The 16306-nt window shown below is 42.6% G+C and overlaps 1 protein-coding gene across 1 annotated transcript in view; it reads right to left on the bottom strand.

Moving 5' to 3' along the window:
* Positions 1-629: 629 nt before the first annotated feature.
* Positions 630-16306, bottom strand: part of cnnm2b (cyclin and CBS domain divalent metal cation transport mediator 2b) — a gene marked incomplete at its 3' end in the record, with an annotated part of 45531 nt that continues 29854 nt past the window's right edge. The window contains exons 3-8 of the mRNA XM_084370880.1: positions 14124-14261; positions 11350-11519; positions 8386-8479; positions 7358-7420; positions 4753-4931; positions 630-4569 (exon numbers count right to left, since the gene is read on the bottom strand). Coding sequence (XP_084227006.1) covers positions 4288-4569; positions 4753-4931; positions 7358-7420; positions 8386-8479; positions 11350-11519; positions 14124-14261 — 926 coding nt within the window. The remainder of the gene's footprint in view (positions 4570-4752; positions 4932-7357; positions 7421-8385; positions 8480-11349; positions 11520-14123; positions 14262-16306) is intronic.

Below are 16306 nucleotides of genomic sequence, written 5' to 3'. Positions count from 1 at the left end.
CAGTCGTATTTCTAACGTTTATAAGACTCCTGGGACACAGAAGTACGACATTTGAGTTTCCCACCCTGAGCCTGACTGCAGAGGAAAATGGCCGCCGTGTAAATGTGGTCCATTTCTTAAGGCGTATGAAGGAGAATGTGCTCGCTCTTGCACATTGTCACTTTAGGGTCTAAGTGCTGCATCAGTGCTGATCCGAGCATTAGAAGCTAGCCATGAGCAAAGCAAACAGTCGGCTGGGTTCGACGTTTGGACCTGTGAACTTCTGTGGGGTTTGTTAGCTCACTGCCATCAGAGTAAGAGACATTATTGTGTAATGGTTTGTCACATGTTACACTAGGGGTCGTGTTTACACATCACGTCTGCAGCATTTCCTGACTTGGCAATTTTGCCCCTTTCAGTGGAGAGAAGTTGCTGACCAATAACACAGATACACACATCTTCATGTGGCACAGGCCCAGACGATTGTCAGATTAAATGTTACTACACAGTGTTCACAGAGTTTGTACTATTACCTCATTAATATGGTGATTATTAAAATTCTGAGTTTGAATCTCTTCTCCATATTATACATATTACTCAGTAGAATCTCATATTTAGCAACTGGCTGTTTTTATTGCTGAAGTGTACCATACGCCTCCTAAGAAAGCATTCAGAAGCAGCACATTGAGCACATTGAGCCACCAACTGTCTGTCTGTTAATCATTCACTTTTTTATTAAACCACCAGCTGGTGGAGGCAATGGGAATGTTCATCTTCAGGTAGAAGAAGCAGTATGGACAGCATGTGGGTACAGTAGCAGCATTGGGATGGACAGAAGACCGGCTAAACACAGGCCTGCAAAGCATTCACATAATGGAAGGATGAAAATCTGTGTTCAGCAGAGGATGGAGTGTGTGAGAAAGAAAACGACAGCGTGTGTGGTGCATGACAGAATATTGAAATGACCCAGTCCCAGCTGATGCTTCCCCCCAGTGTTTCCTGTTTTGCTTCTCGTTCTCCTGTCAGGCACTGAGATCCACCGGCTTGTAAAGCAAAGCGGAGCATGAATGTCACAAGCACAGTCTTACAATCTGATCATCATTCATTGCTTTATACATGGAGTGATTGTCCCTGCAGTGCAGAGCGGGCCTGCTGCATAGGAGCACTTTCAAGTAAACAATAAAACAACAGCGGACACAGCTGCAAACAACGCAGACGTCCTCTGTGTCTGGTTATACAACCGAGACGCCCCTCGTGGCTGAACAGATGGAAGAGCTGTTTGTTCATGTGTGCTGTTCTCAGAGGCTGTTACATGTGGAAACAGCGACCACCAGTGGGTACAAATGGCAAGTGAATATCAAAAGACAGGCACTCAGCTGTGGGACACTGATGCTGCCTGCAAGGTGGCACACGGTACATACAATGTTAATGAACAGGCCTGGAAGTAAAATTAAAGTCATTTCATAAAGAGTTAAAATCTACGCCCCTACAGATATGAAGTAAACAGAATTATTCTACACTTAGGAAGGAAACATTTCAAGCACACGTACAGTAACTTAAAACTCATTCCTGTCTTTATGAGGTAAAACAATAAGGGCAAGAAACTACTAAAGCAAAGAAGCAAAACAATAAAGGAATTCAAGGAATAGTTTGACATTTACACTCATTTGCTTTCTTGCCAAGAGAAGATTGATAGTCCCAAGTGTGTGTGCTTAAGATAAAGCTGGAGCCAGGAGATGTTAGCTTAGCTTAGCATAAAAACGGCAAGCGACAGCTGGCAAAAGTTACAAAAATAGAATTTTGTTTGCTAATTGCCCGTGAAATAGTCACATCTGTGGACATTTAACCATCGATAATCTTTTTTAGATTTTCTGTATGAATTTAACATAGAAGTAACAACATGCTAATTATAAGTGTAACGTTAAGTGTAAAAATGTCAAGTTGTGGTTATGTGTGGGATTGGTCAGGAATATTCCAGGAGTAATTCATGAGCTTTAGAGGTGGTGGCAGATTTTTTTATTTGTTTAGCCAGTGTGGACAGAGCCAGGCTAGCTAGCTGTTTTCCACTGTTTTCAATTGTTATGCTAGGCTAAGCTAACCAGCTGCTGGCTCTCGCCTCACACTGAGCGCAGAGATATGTTAGTGGTATCAATGTCTTTTCTAACTCTCAGCAAGGATGCTAATTATTTTTAGCCAGTGTGAACAGAGCCAGGCTAGTTAGCTAGCTGTTTTCCACTGTTTTAAGTCACTATATTAGGCTAAGCTAACCAGCTGCCGACCTTAGCTTCATATGTAGCATGGAGCCACATGAGTGGTATCAATCTTCTTGTCTAACTCTCAGCAAGAACGCAGATCAGCGTATTTCCCAAAATGTCAAACTATTCTTTAATCGTGTGTTCTTGAAATTGAAGTGAAAGAAACAAACATACACGGCTACAGTGCTTCTAAGATAAAAATGAAATCAATATAAATATCTCTCTTTAATAGCAGCCAACATTTGTGAAGAGTAGTTTAGATTTTGATCTGAATTAACACGAGAATTATAAAAACATGGTTTATAATCTACATTGTGTGGGGAGCCAAAACAAGTGAAGTCTAGTCTCTCTCACATTCACTGCTGTCAAGAAAAATAGCCTTCGTGAACTCAACCGCTGGGCTGAAGGCTGGAGACACGAACATGCAAGTACCACACGTGCAACAACAAAAAAACAAAAAGAAAAACATTCGTGCACACACACATAAACAGTGGGAAAGCATAGGTGTGTATCATTCATGGACATGTTTAATGTCGAGGTTACTTTTTGTGACGTTGATGATGCTCAACATGTTAGATGAGGTCATTAATACTGTGCAATTATCAAGTTTGATTACGCGTAAAATTGGCAAAAAAATATATATATAAGACACAACCTCCACAGGCGTAGGTGCTGTTTTGGCACTTTTCACACAGACAGCCACCTGGTAACCCCCCCACTGTGGTGAATAAAGGTTTAGGCATCATGACTTAACGTATAGTCGATGTGTTTGAGGTCAAAGGACGTGAAAAACATGAAAGAGACAAAGCGAAAGAGAGAGTGACTAAGGACAATTTTGCTTGTGGATGGCTGCAGTTTAGCATTTTTCAAAAAAAAAAAAAACAACAAATATACATATACATACAGTACATACATACAAATATATCTGTCAATTTATAATACAGTGATTTTTTTTTATTCATAATCATCTCTTAAATAAATTGCGGTTCATTGCACTTTGTTAAAATAATTAATTATATGATTTCTCTTAAAGGCAATAGTGTGATTTTTTTTAAAAGGTGAAAAAGATAGTGTACCATAAGCCTGATTTAGGATAATAGTAAAAATAACAAGATCTGTAATATACATACTGTATCTGTAAAAGACCCTCACCTCCTCATATACATGAATGGATGTTCGTCTCCATATATGTAGCATGTCCTTGTTGATATGACACGTGTGCCCCACGCACACCTTTGTGTGCATGCTCGTGCATGCTCGTATGCCCGTTTATGTCATATCATGTCTCCACGCATACATATATACATACAATATTATAAAATAAATAAATACAGGAAAACATTCTTGGTTCGTGGTTCAACGGTTTCTTTCAAAGCGGTTTTTGGTGCAGTCTTTGACCAACCGTCGCTCTCTGCTTGTTTGGGTTTTGAGTCCTCGCTGATGGGATCAACAGTCGACTGAGCCTCCCTGAAAGATGCACGGGTGGGGGAGTTGCATTTGTGTGTGTGTGGGAGTGTGACTGCGTTTGAATGTGTGTGTGTGTGTGTGTGCAAAAATAGTCTGTGTCCAGTGTAAGAAGTGGGGACCAAAGTCTTTGGCCTGAGAACAAAATACAGCGAGTGTTGTGTTACGTTGTGTGTGTGTTTAAGTATGTGTGTGTGTGTGTGTAGGGGAAAGGGGGACAGGGTTTGCATGCACTCTGTCTTCCTCTAGTCCAGGTCACCGCTATGAAAGTGTCAGATTGTCCCGAAAAAGAAGCTCAGTCACAGGTACTGTCCGAGTGCACCCTCTGTCAGAGGGTGTAGTACAGCAGGGATTCTGACAGCGTTCAGGTGGGGGCGTTCAGGGTGACGCAGCACCCGTCTTCCCCACTGCCCCTCCATGAAAGGGTCTCACTGACTGACTGACTGACTGGGGGCTACTGGTTGGAGCAGAACCCTCACTCCACCCGCCTCCGCTTCCCCAATTTCCCTCATCTCCATCTACGCCACCGCTCCGTGTGTGTCCGCTAGACAGGGTGGAGGGTCTGGGTCTCCACCGGGCTCGGCGGGGGCTAGATGGGTCCCTCGTTGTGGGCGCTGTGGTTGCTCCTGCTGAGGCCCACACAGTTCTGCTGCTGGTTGAGCAGGTGGGACGTCTCGTTGGCCACGACTACGGACACGGCAGGGGTGGTGCTCATGGTGCTGACTGTGGAGGTGACGACGGTGGGCGTCTCCACTACGTCGTGGAGCTCCGTCAACGTGAGCTCGATCTTCGTGAACTCACTGTCTGTCGATTGGGGCGTCTTGTCCATGCGTGACGCCATTACGGCATTCTGGTACTGTTGCCGCGTTACCTAGGAAACAGAGAGGATGGAGCCACGATGAGGTTGAAATGTCACAGCTCTGCCCACGCGATCAGTGAGCATCTTAGACATTATATAAACTCTTAATATTTGAGTTTGCACTCGCTGGTTTCTCCAATCTGTCAAACCACTGCTGTAATAACATCAGTGCAGTAACCCTGTGTGTGCTCTCACCTTTATAAACTGCAGGTCTGAGCGCGCTCTGACTGAGTAGTCAGGTACGTAGATCTGCAGGAAGGAGTTGAGCTGGTTGTTGCTGCTGCCCAGAGTCGGGGTGATGGCGTCTATACGATCACTCCTGTTCAGGGAGTCTGAGTGGTTGAGTCCAAACGGCCGCGGAGGAGATTTATTTTCTGTAAGGAGGTAAAGGGAGAAAACATTTAAACCCCCAAAACATGTGACATACAAGTTCTGAGTGCACACGGCAAAAGTGATGGACTGTAGATGATGACTATGATAGCATCTCCAGTAGCATCGCTTAGGGATGGCAATGTCGGCCTGTTGGTCAGTCGGTTGGTCGGTCCACCGATTTGGTTCAGACTAAATGTGTGGACACACATTTGTTTTGAGTCACTTTGGTGACTTTTACTCCAGCGCCACCAGCAGGTGAAAGATTTCAATGAAACTGTGAAATATCTCAACATGTACTTGATGGACTGGCTCAGACATTCGACTGAATCTGTTGATCCTCTGTTTTTTCTTCTCGCTCCACAATGAGATTAAAAAAATGTGGTTTTACAGTTATTGTCAGTTATTGAAGCACGTTCATCAGATCAAAACTTCTATTTGTTCAATACTTGTGACTGTTTTTGACCGAATACTCTAAAAAACAAAAATCATCATCCGCTACAGCTGTACTTTGAGTTTAGTGCTACTTAGCTAATGTTAGCGACCTTAACCTCGATAGCGAACATGGTAAGCGTTACACCTTCTCAGCATTAGCATTCTCATTGTCAGCATGTTAGCATCCTGATGTTAGCAGTGTTGGAATGTAACTAAGTACATTTACTCAAGAACTGTACTCAAGTATAATTTTGAGGTGTTTGTACTTCACTTGAGTATTTACATTTTCTGACTTTATACTTTCACTTCACTGCAATTTGGAGGCAAATATTGTACTTTTACTTCACTACATTTAACTGGAAACTTTAGCTACTAATTACTAGTAGTCAGAGCTGAGTATTGTATTTTTATATTAATGTAATTTATCAGCAATTGAAAATTGTGCTTGCGCGTCTTTAGACTCTGAAACAGAGGTGCCAGGTTTCAGTCCCTTTATAGTCCTTCACATCCCTCCAGCTCTAATATACCTGTACATTTATATGACAGTTGCAGTATATCCATACTGTAGTGTTCCTGGTTAGGGGCTCTCAGTCGCCTAAAGCTGTTAATCGTCACAGTTAAAAGTACAACACGTTGTCCAGGTGACGTCTTTTTGCAAAATGTGATAGTTACCCATGCCAGGACTCTTATGATGTACCTCCTCTAACTAACAATGTTCTCTGAAACTACTTAAGCTGCTTCATAACTCCATCAGCGCTCAGGATCCTTTGTACAGTTGACATTTTTCCAGGTCAAGTGTCAGATATCAGCATGGATGCTCGCTGTGATGTATGGAAATCTAATTTCTACATAAGTCTTGAGGTGAGGGGAGCAGGTATTGGGTCGGTGGTCCCCAGTGTCGCTGCTTCCTTTTATGTGCTACCACATAGACGACTTGTTCTGGTGTTTTTTTCTGTTTTTTTTTTTTTTCTTTTTTAATTTTTAATTAAAGCCAGATTATGTTTTCCACTTCTTAAAGAAGCCTAGTGAAAATCACACACAACAAAGTGGAAACGGCTTGGCCAACGCTAATGCTACTACGCCGACTGGAATGTATGTAATCCCATGTAGGAATATGTGTGTGTGAGTGTGTGAGTATGTGTGTGTGTGTGTGTGTGTGTGTGTGTGTGTGTGTGTGCAGACCGAGCACAGTGGGCCAAAGACCTGGCATGTGAACTCTTGCGGATTAGTACTCCACTTTCTAGGGGCCGCAAGGGCCAGGTCAATACAGAAAACGGCGGTGTGTGTCAAGAATACACACATAATGCATTTAAGTACACGCAGACACACACTCAAACGTGTGCGCGGCGGGGCGCCAGACTGGGCGAAAAAAACACGTTAAGAGGTGCACTGTAGGTCACTGCTAAAGAGAGAAAGAGGGTGTATTTGTTCAACTGCATTTCCGGGTACATGTGGGTGTGTTTGCGCTTCGTGGCAGCGTGTAGTTATGTGTGGAGCGCGCGCACGCTCTCTGTACGTGTGCCCGTGCATGTGAACATGTGTGTGCGTGCGTGTCTTTGTATGTGCGCTCAGTGGTGTCCGGCAGGGGGTTGTAGCTGTAGGTCTTGTTTATGTAGTCGGAGGGTTAAAGGTTAGGGGAGAGCGGGGCGGAGCCTGGGTCCGCTCTGGGGCCTCCAGTCTCCGACACCATTCAGCCACTTGACTAATGGCTCAGGGGACGAGGGTGTTAAGTCTCAATCTGAATCTGTTTTCCTCTCTCGCTCATTGTCTTTCACTTCCACACGCATGAATGTACAGTACATGTTGCATTCAGGTACAAACAGGCTTTCAGAGATCAGTCGGAGAAGTCATACAAAGCTAAACAGAAAGTCTCGACGATCATTTATGTTTACACAAAGTACGCAGGCATAAAACACTATTTCACTCTAATTAGGCGATGGGAAGACATTAGCGTGGTGAAGATGGGTGCATGTATAGACAGAAAAGGCCACTGTACCTGGAGATCCTGCTAGTGATTCAGCCCGACTGACCACAAATGTACGAGACAGGGACAGAGGCACTTGGAGGAGAGAGGGAGGACCAAAGTAAAAGAAAAGAAAGAGTCTGTTAAATGCATACAAAAAGTCAACATGGATTAAATCTGGTTGAGAAGCATCGGCAACACTTCTTTTTTGCCGTGTTTCTCGGCGCAACAGGAGCAAATTAGCTTCACTGCTAACAGGCAGCTAAAGATGAAGTCAAAGAAAATGCACTTCAGGTCTAATCATCAAGTATCTGCTCAGTGTCAAACATCCCAGAAAGGTCATTCTGCTATTTCACCAGTAGGTGTCTCTCAGATCCTACCGCCCATGTGCATCAGAATAACTGACAAAAGCTGAGAATAGTACTGTAGTTTATGAATGAACTGAGGGATCAGTAGGTGACGCCTTCTCATGATGTCACTCACAATCATTGTGCAAAAACATTCATCAAAGACAATGTCAGCCTTTAATCACAGGAGATCCTAAACTGATCTGTACTTTGCTGGCTTGGTGACACAATCTGGTTACTTACACGAGTCGTAGGGAGGACACTGACTTCAGATCAGCTTTCACCAAAACATTGCTAGTGAGATTAATTCACAACAAGGCAGATTTTATGTTAATTGCTGCTAAAATCTTGCTGGTTTTTAACATCAAGCAATGTGCAATGATCTGGAAATATATCATAAGTATACTGCACTCTAAGTGTTTGTGACTGCAGCTGGGTATCATTTAAGACTGTTTTTATACCAGTGTTACTGAGCAAGCGTTCAAAGTCAGCTTTTAGAATTTGATGTTATGGACACATTTCACTGCCTAAACCGGTTGGTGACTTACAGTATTTTCATTAGACATAAGATACAGTAGAAGTTTAGTAGTAGAAGTTTACTCAAAAATAAGCAACAATGTCTCAATCAAAGGCAGATTTTCCGAATGTTAAACCTGACACAGTTCTATGGTGAAACACTCGACAGAGACCAGGCGTGTCACTCAGAGATCTTACCTGGCGAGGCTGTCAGAGCCATCATCCCGTAGAAGGAGAATGGTCCCGCTTCAAACTTCATCCCCTCCTTTCCAGCCTCCACCTCCACTTTCCCCTGTGATCGGAAGATTCAGATGACAAGGAACAAAGTGTTCGTAAACAAACTACGTTCTGCACAACACATTCACTTCCCAATACAACTTTGTCCACATGTTAAAGGTCACATGTGCCCATTTTAAGGTTCATACTTGTTGTTGTTTACATGTATTAAAGCTAAAAAGACACATTATTTTTCTCATACTGTCCATGGCTGCAGCACCACTATTCACCCTCCGTCTGAACACTCCGTTTAAGTGCCAATAAGCCTAGCCTACTCCGATTGGTCAGCTCTCACAGGCCTGAGCAGGCATCATCCACTGAGTTTCCGCAGCAGCTCTGCCAGTGCTTTTGCAGCCACAGACATTGCTAACGGTGTGCTCTCATAGAAAGCGAAGCAAATTTTTTTGTGCATCTAGGTTACATACAAAGTTAATGCAAGCAGTTCACCAGCAGGAGGAGAGCTACGCTATTACTTTTTACCTTTTGTTATCAAAAGAGGGATTTATTTCCACTCCCTTTAATCAACCTGACTGCAGCAGCGAACCACATAAAAATGTCCTGTGTTGACTGCTGACTGGAGCTGGAGGGAGAACGCACTTTATTTAATGAGTGTACAGAGGAGAGGGGAAACCAGAGTCTCTGATGAGCACTGAGTTCACTGAGAGGCTTAACTTTATTCAAACAAACAAACACACACACCCTCCATAGCTGTGTCCAAATTCAGGGGCTGCATCCTTCGAAGGACGCATTTGAAGGCCAATTAAGTCACAATGCCGTGCGAAGGCTGTCCAAATTCGAAAGCTCCTTCAAATGCAGCCTTCTTTTCCCTGTTTTCAGAGGATGCACCGCTACTATCCTTCGCGGCCTCCCATATCCCAAGATTCTTTGCGCGCCGCTGCTCAGTCCCGAAAAAGAAGAGGGAAAGAAAGAAAAATGGCGACATCAAGTGGCGCAGACTTGACATTTAAATGTAAGTATTGGGTTTATACTCGGTTTTTACTCATTTGAACATCCAACGCCAGATATGTTAAACTTCAAGGGACTTGGAAAACCTCCAAATTTTAACTTTCAGTTAAAATACGTGACGCTGGTAATGCATTAGCATACGGCATAAATTAGCATTATGCCGTTGGAAGTAAAGCCTTAAAAGCCTTCACTTTTAAAATGTTAGACGTTTAGAAAACCATAAAATCCATTCAGTCAACTCTCTTTCGCGGTCCTGGGCGGTAGAAATCGTGACGTAAGGGTAAAGGCAGGAACATCTGGTGACGCAACCAGGAAATACTCCGAAGGCTAGACGTCCCATTAAACAACGGTTGACGCGGCCTTCGAAGGTCTCTCCGAAGGTCTCTCCGAAGGACTCGCCTTCGGAGGCCGCAAAGGCCGGGTCCTTCGAAGGATGCAGCCCCTGAATTTGGACACAGCTCATGTGTGCCAGTGCTCGCTCGCTAACGGCTAATGCACCGTCAGGGTGGTGACTGTATAGTTGGAACATTACAACATCAACAATGACGATGGGTTGTTTGGAGGCAGTTTCTGAATAAAGGCTGCGTGCATTTCTCTGTAGATTAAGTGTTTTGATACTTTCACAGTATTTATAGAACAAGACCTGCTGCATAATAATAATTTTTAAAAAATCACACTTTCTACATTGTGGGACCTTTAAACCAACAATAACAAGTCCATCAGCTGATCTTACGGACCGTTTGCATTTCCTGAACCTTAATCGAACCTTTCAGACAGGACACATGTTAATACTCTTACTTCATTTCTAATTTGCTCTAAACTGCACGTTTTCCACATGGAGCATTAGTGCTTCATCGTGTCAGTTACCATTTCTATCTTGGATTTCCGCTACAGCTTTGCAGTTCTGATTCCCCCGATTCAAAATCTGCCACTTTCCTGCTCAAACATATTTATTCACGCTCCCCGTGAGTTCAGAACAAATCCACCCTCCTCCCTCCCTTTCACTTTCCTTTTTACTACTTCTAAAATCTCTTTAATAGCTCCCAATCTGCTCCTGAAACCAGGTCTCAAGGGCAGTGACCCCCCCCCACACATATATATATACATATATATTTGAAAAGACGTGTAGTTCCAACTGCAATCCAAGTAGTGATTTTAACTGTGTGTAATTATGGGTGGGACTTCCCTTGATCCTGAGCCTTTTGAAAGACCTCCCTACCACCAAAGAGGAAGACTTTGTGTTGACACCAGCAACATATTCAGGGACAGAGCAGACATTCGGGCCAGTTTTCAAACTGTAAGGCTAAGTGAAGGTCAGCTGCACTTGTTTTGATCCGCTTTTGAATAAATAATTGTAACTCTATCGGAGGATTTCTTTTAGGTGTCTGCAGAGAGGAGGGATGGAGACACTGGGCTGATTAAAAACAGTGAAATACATACAGAATATTTCACTGTTTCTATTTGTGCTGTCTTCAATTAAAGCTGGCGATAGTGTTCAATCAGTGCAGTACATTGTTTTCTTTATGCTGACCACATTTCTTAGTATATGTTCGTGGAGATCTGTCTGTTGTATGTCTCAGGCCAGACATTTGTTCTACTAATGAGCTGTTTATCTGCGGTATTGTTGCTTGCTTTAATCCACGCCGCCTTGCAGTACAATCATACCATGCATACCTTTCTAGGATGCGTGGCCCCTGTGGGAACAAACCTGCAGCACAGCTCCGTTAGAAGGACGACTACACTGTGAAAAACTGCAGGATCAAGGAAAACAATAGCTCGATGTACTAACAGCAGCGTGTCCCTCACATACACTAACGTTGTGCAGTATATTGTTTTAAATGTCAGGCGTAGAGTCAGTAGTTGCTTCGACATTAGACTCGTGATATGTTCTTCACTTTGTACCTGACTGTGTCCACACACCTGCAGTATGAGGATGAAATAATCCACAGGCTTGTTCCTGTGGAAGAGGTAGTGCTCTGCCGCCCGCTTGTTCTTCTCGTCGTATTTCAGGTCCTGGATGACGTTGGGGTGCTTCAACAAGCGCAGCAGAATCTTTTCTGACATTTGCACCGGTGCAAACGGGTCGACCTCTGAAGAAACACAGAGGGACAGAGAGGGAGACATAAATGATGGCCCAACAGACGCAAGGTTTGGAGCTGATAAATACAGAAATATATTTTAGTGTATTACATTTTTTTCTGGGTTTTAGTAGGACCTCATGCACTCTTACAAACAGATTTGGTCTGTTTTGTGGCATTCATACATTTTCTGGCACTTTAGAATTTCCTCTTTTGTACAAACACAATTCTGGAGTTGTCCAGACCTGTCGAACGAGGCATGCACAGAAAGTCTGGAGGGAAACATGATCAAGTGACTACAGAGTTACAGTGCCTCAATCTGAACGACTGTGAATATTAACTTCAACTAAAATACAAATAAGTAACTCTAATACTTGTTCTGCTCATCACATCATCATCATAGCTGACTGGGGGGTTTGACAACAATACATTTTCAACCTTTTTCATTTTCTGATTTTATTGAAGTATTTTGGACTGACGACTTACTGCAGTGCTACAGTTCAGCAGTCGCTGTTATCCAGGTGAACATCTTCTGCCACACTTGACAGTAACTAACTTTGTCAGTGCTGATGATACATTTCCGTTAGCTGTAGCCGACTTTTAGTGTTTTATGATTCAGTTCAGACTTTAGTTTTGAGGTGTGAAATTCCTCTTTTTTACTCTTTCTTGTCATTTTTGTGAATTAAACTTGCCCATTAATACAGAAAAACATGTAGGGGTGGGACTGACAGAGTAACTCCAGATACAATGCAAGCACACTAATGGTATAACATCACCATACAGAGATTCTATAATAACTGATACATTGCGAGACAATCATCTAACGAGACATTATGATATCTGTTTAACTCAAGAATATAAAATATTCCTAAAAAGTGTCAAGTGCAGGAATTATTTATTTATTTACTGCATTTCACAGAATTTGAACTGCAGCTTGACAATTGTCCGCATGTGCCATCATTCCAATATCAGACAGACATAAACAGGCAAAACGCTGAACAACCCGAAAGCGGAACAGTTGTGGAATTAAAATATTTACAGGAAGGATACAACTACGGCTGACTAAATTATTTTCCATCTGTGTAAATTAAGTTTACAGAATTTTACACCACAACGCGCGCCTGCATGTTTTAATAAAAATGGAGATAATTTGAGCCAGTGTATCAATGATTGTATCGCAAGAGGAAATGATATGATATATTGCTGTGTCGATATTTTGTCCCACCCCTAGAAACAAGTACCTTTATACGCCAAGTAGGGTATTGATTATGCTAATGATGAAATCTCCTGAACATGCAACTTCTCATGACCGGGGGGAATTAATTTCCATTCATTTATTTCCAACAAGTTTGTGCAATAAAGAGAGTCCAACTTGGAAACCCTCCCACAAGAAAACCTAACACATAAAAGTATGAGAAGTTAAGGATAAGAACACTAAAACTGTTTTTGCTTGAGGCCCAATATTTTTCTCCGTATTGTAATTTCACTATCTTTATTGCTATTGAGGATCTCTCCTCTGCTGCTCTTCCTCAGGCTTCTGTTCCATTAAAACATTTTTTTCTAGCGGGTGTTGTATTGATTGTCAAGCCCTTCGAGGCTGATTTGTGATTGGTAATTCAGGGCAATATGCATAAAATTATCTACATCTAAAAATTTGCCGGAGTGACCAATAATTAAAATATTCTGTTGCAGCATTAGTTTTTAAGCTGTAACTGCGTCTGTCTGAGTGAACTTAACACACAAACCGGACCAAAAACTCATGTATAACTTTTAAACACTGTATCCAGATTGTTACTGGCCCGCTCCAGCCGTCTAATCAGCCAATCAGCTCCTTCAACTCAGCGGCGGTGATATGTGTCAGCTGGCTGCTGGCTCCACCACCAGGAACTAAACTCCCTAATAGCCTTTAGAGGAACTTAATCAATGCTTAGCTGCTAGGTCAAAGTTCTGAAGCAAATCCATTTGCGAGGAGGCTGCTGCTGCTCCCGCTGCTGTAGTAGTACTTGGATATTTTGCAGCCTGTTCAGAAATCCATTTCCCAAGGGAAAGCGGGTAAAATATTTCACATTTTACACTAAGTATGCCGACTTGTGTGAGAACCCCGACCATAGGCCAAAAATGCTGGACGTGATGTCACTGAGGAACGAGTGTAAGCAAACAGGGTGGTGTTTTTAAAGCTGTGAGCTAAGATCCCAACATGTAACCTTCAGTGCATGACACGCAAGCAAATAGACGCCTGCGTTTCTTTCCCTTTTTTTTTTTTTTTTTTTTTGGATCCATGCGCAGTCTGCACAGACATCCCGTGCCGCGCTCCCGAGAGGCCTTCCACCTCTTCACAAACACACACACACACACGCACATGCACACCAACACCCTTGTTGTGAGTCCTCACACAACTCATTCCCTCACACACACAAACAACAGATACTCATTCTACACACATACTCACTCCTCCCTACACCCTCTTGCCCAAAACTCAAAGGCCGCACGGGCACATGCACACACAAACAGCTCTCACTCTCTCACACACACACACACACACACACGCACTCTTTCCCCACAGTGAGGGGCTGAGGGCACACTGGGGGAAGTCAAGCAGCAACGCAGCCCACTTGCCTGTTGCTAGGAAACGCAGGGTAGCCAGCAGAAGCTGAGGTGATATTTTAACCTTCATTTCATTGTCGGTAGGCTTGAAGGCCGAGAAATCCTGCTTCCTTTCCCGATGGGTGATTTTCTTCTTCGTCTTGTTGTCAGCTGAGGAGGGAAAATGAAAAGTCGAGCGTAAGACACAAAGTGAAACTTTCTGTGCCACAGGACGAGGACGATCCTCGCCACTCCACAGATAATGAGCGAGTCCTCCCGGGTCACAGGGTGACTAAACTTGAGTTACCCAAAGCTTATTGCTTTTTCCGGAAATGTAGCTGTGGCGTCCTTCTCAGAACTAAAAGTGAGCTATAGGGGGCTACACTGTTAGCTTACCACATTCTTAGCATTACTTAAAGCCATATGTATTAGAGCAATAAATAGACTAGCACGTAGCCCATGTCTGCAGGCCTTTACTGATACCATGAGAGGTGTAACAGTGCAGGCAGATCACGGTTTGATATGATACATGAAAAATGGTTTAAAAAGGGAAGAAGAATGAATGATTTACTCCCCTCTGGGCATAAAATCTGAACAAAAACTTACAGCACTGTTACTTTTTAAAAATTGCATTATGTTGTAGGTTTTGTTGCACAACACAAACAACAGAATCTCTTATAACAGATCTTTATTTATGTTTAACTGACAGATAAAATAATGATAATATCAGTCACATCAATTAATTAAAACTTGAAACAAACTCATTTTGATGCTGCTGTAATCATTTTTTTTATATAAACATGCTCTACGTGTAATGTGAAAGAGGTCACTCGTAGCGATGAAGACAAAAATCCTGTCAGATCTTCCTCGTTTTAGCATCTTTCAGCTCGTTGTTTTAGTTTCCCTGCCCTGCGACTCGGTCTCTTAGTGCACAGTAGCGAGCAGTGATAAAGCAGGCAGCTGTTCTCAGCAAAGTCTATAAAAAAACAACTGTATGCTACCTGCTCAGCCAGCACCAGCAGACGGTGAGCATTTAAATCCTAAGGGGGAGATATTTTCTCAGGAGTTGGTGGAGAGCAGACTAATCTTGGATTACATTCGTCGATACAAACACAACTCCTCGGGAATGCTAATGTCTGACCGTTCAATGTTAATGGAAGTCAATTTAAAGCATTTATTGATTGTTGTTTTCGTCTACTTGGGACAACTGAACAAGCTGTAAATGCAACGTGGACATGTGTCATGTATTCTAATTTGTTTGGCTGGACTTCTGGTGATGATGTGGCGAGGAGCTGCTGCTTACTGAAGGGACAGAGATGCTACAATTGTTAAATCAGAGCAACACTAACATTTTGTTAAATGTAATGCTCCACTAGCTTCACCAGCTAATTGCTAAACTTTGTATGACTGCTGTATGGTGCTGAGCTGTCAGTGTAAAGTCGGTTTATCAGAGCTTTTTTTACTGGAAACAGCTGCCTGCTGGGAAGGGGATGTTGATGGAAGCAGAATTGAAAGGCTGTCAACATAAACTTTAAAATAAAAACTAAAATTGCACAAACACATACTGGATTCACTTTAAGCTTCCATTGTAAGTAAATAAATATTTCCATCGCGTCACAGATAGGAATCTTAGTTAAAAACAATAAAACAATCTTAAAGAAATGATTTTAATTCATAAGGTCTTTCTGCACCATAAAGGATAAATGAATAGTGGTAACCTCATTTCTTTGTTGTTTTTTAGTTTGGAATCTGTAGTATTTACCCACATCTGATTTAACTTGTGTTTGTGGGAGATACAATGTGCAAACCACACCTTCAGCCAAGGTGACAGGCTTAGACCATTCAAAATGAATCAGGAAATCAATATAAGACTGTACGTCAGCGAGGTTGGCAGCTTTTTTTTCAGGGTGTCTACAGGTATTACACTTACAAGACAATTGTATTAGAAGTATTTTTTTGGCCTTTCTCATGGCTTTATTGACAGGACAGCTTGAGAAATGACAGGAAATGGGATGAGAGAGGGATGACATGCAGCAAAGGGCCACAGACTGGACTTGAACCCTGGGCCACTGCAGTGAGGACAGGGCCTCTGTCTGGTCTCACGCTCTACCAACTGAGCTACTGGGGCGCCTCGATTTCAAGATACATTTGTAATAGATTTTTTTAATTTTGAAATTTTATTGAAACTCAGAATTGTTATATTTACAATATTAATG

This window comes from Pagrus pagrus (assembly GCF_965226575.1).
Source record: "Pagrus pagrus genome assembly, chromosome: 2".
Taxonomy (NCBI): Eukaryota; Metazoa; Chordata; class Actinopteri; order Spariformes; family Sparidae; genus Pagrus; species Pagrus pagrus.
This window is presented reverse-complemented; position numbering and strand designations above follow the sequence as displayed.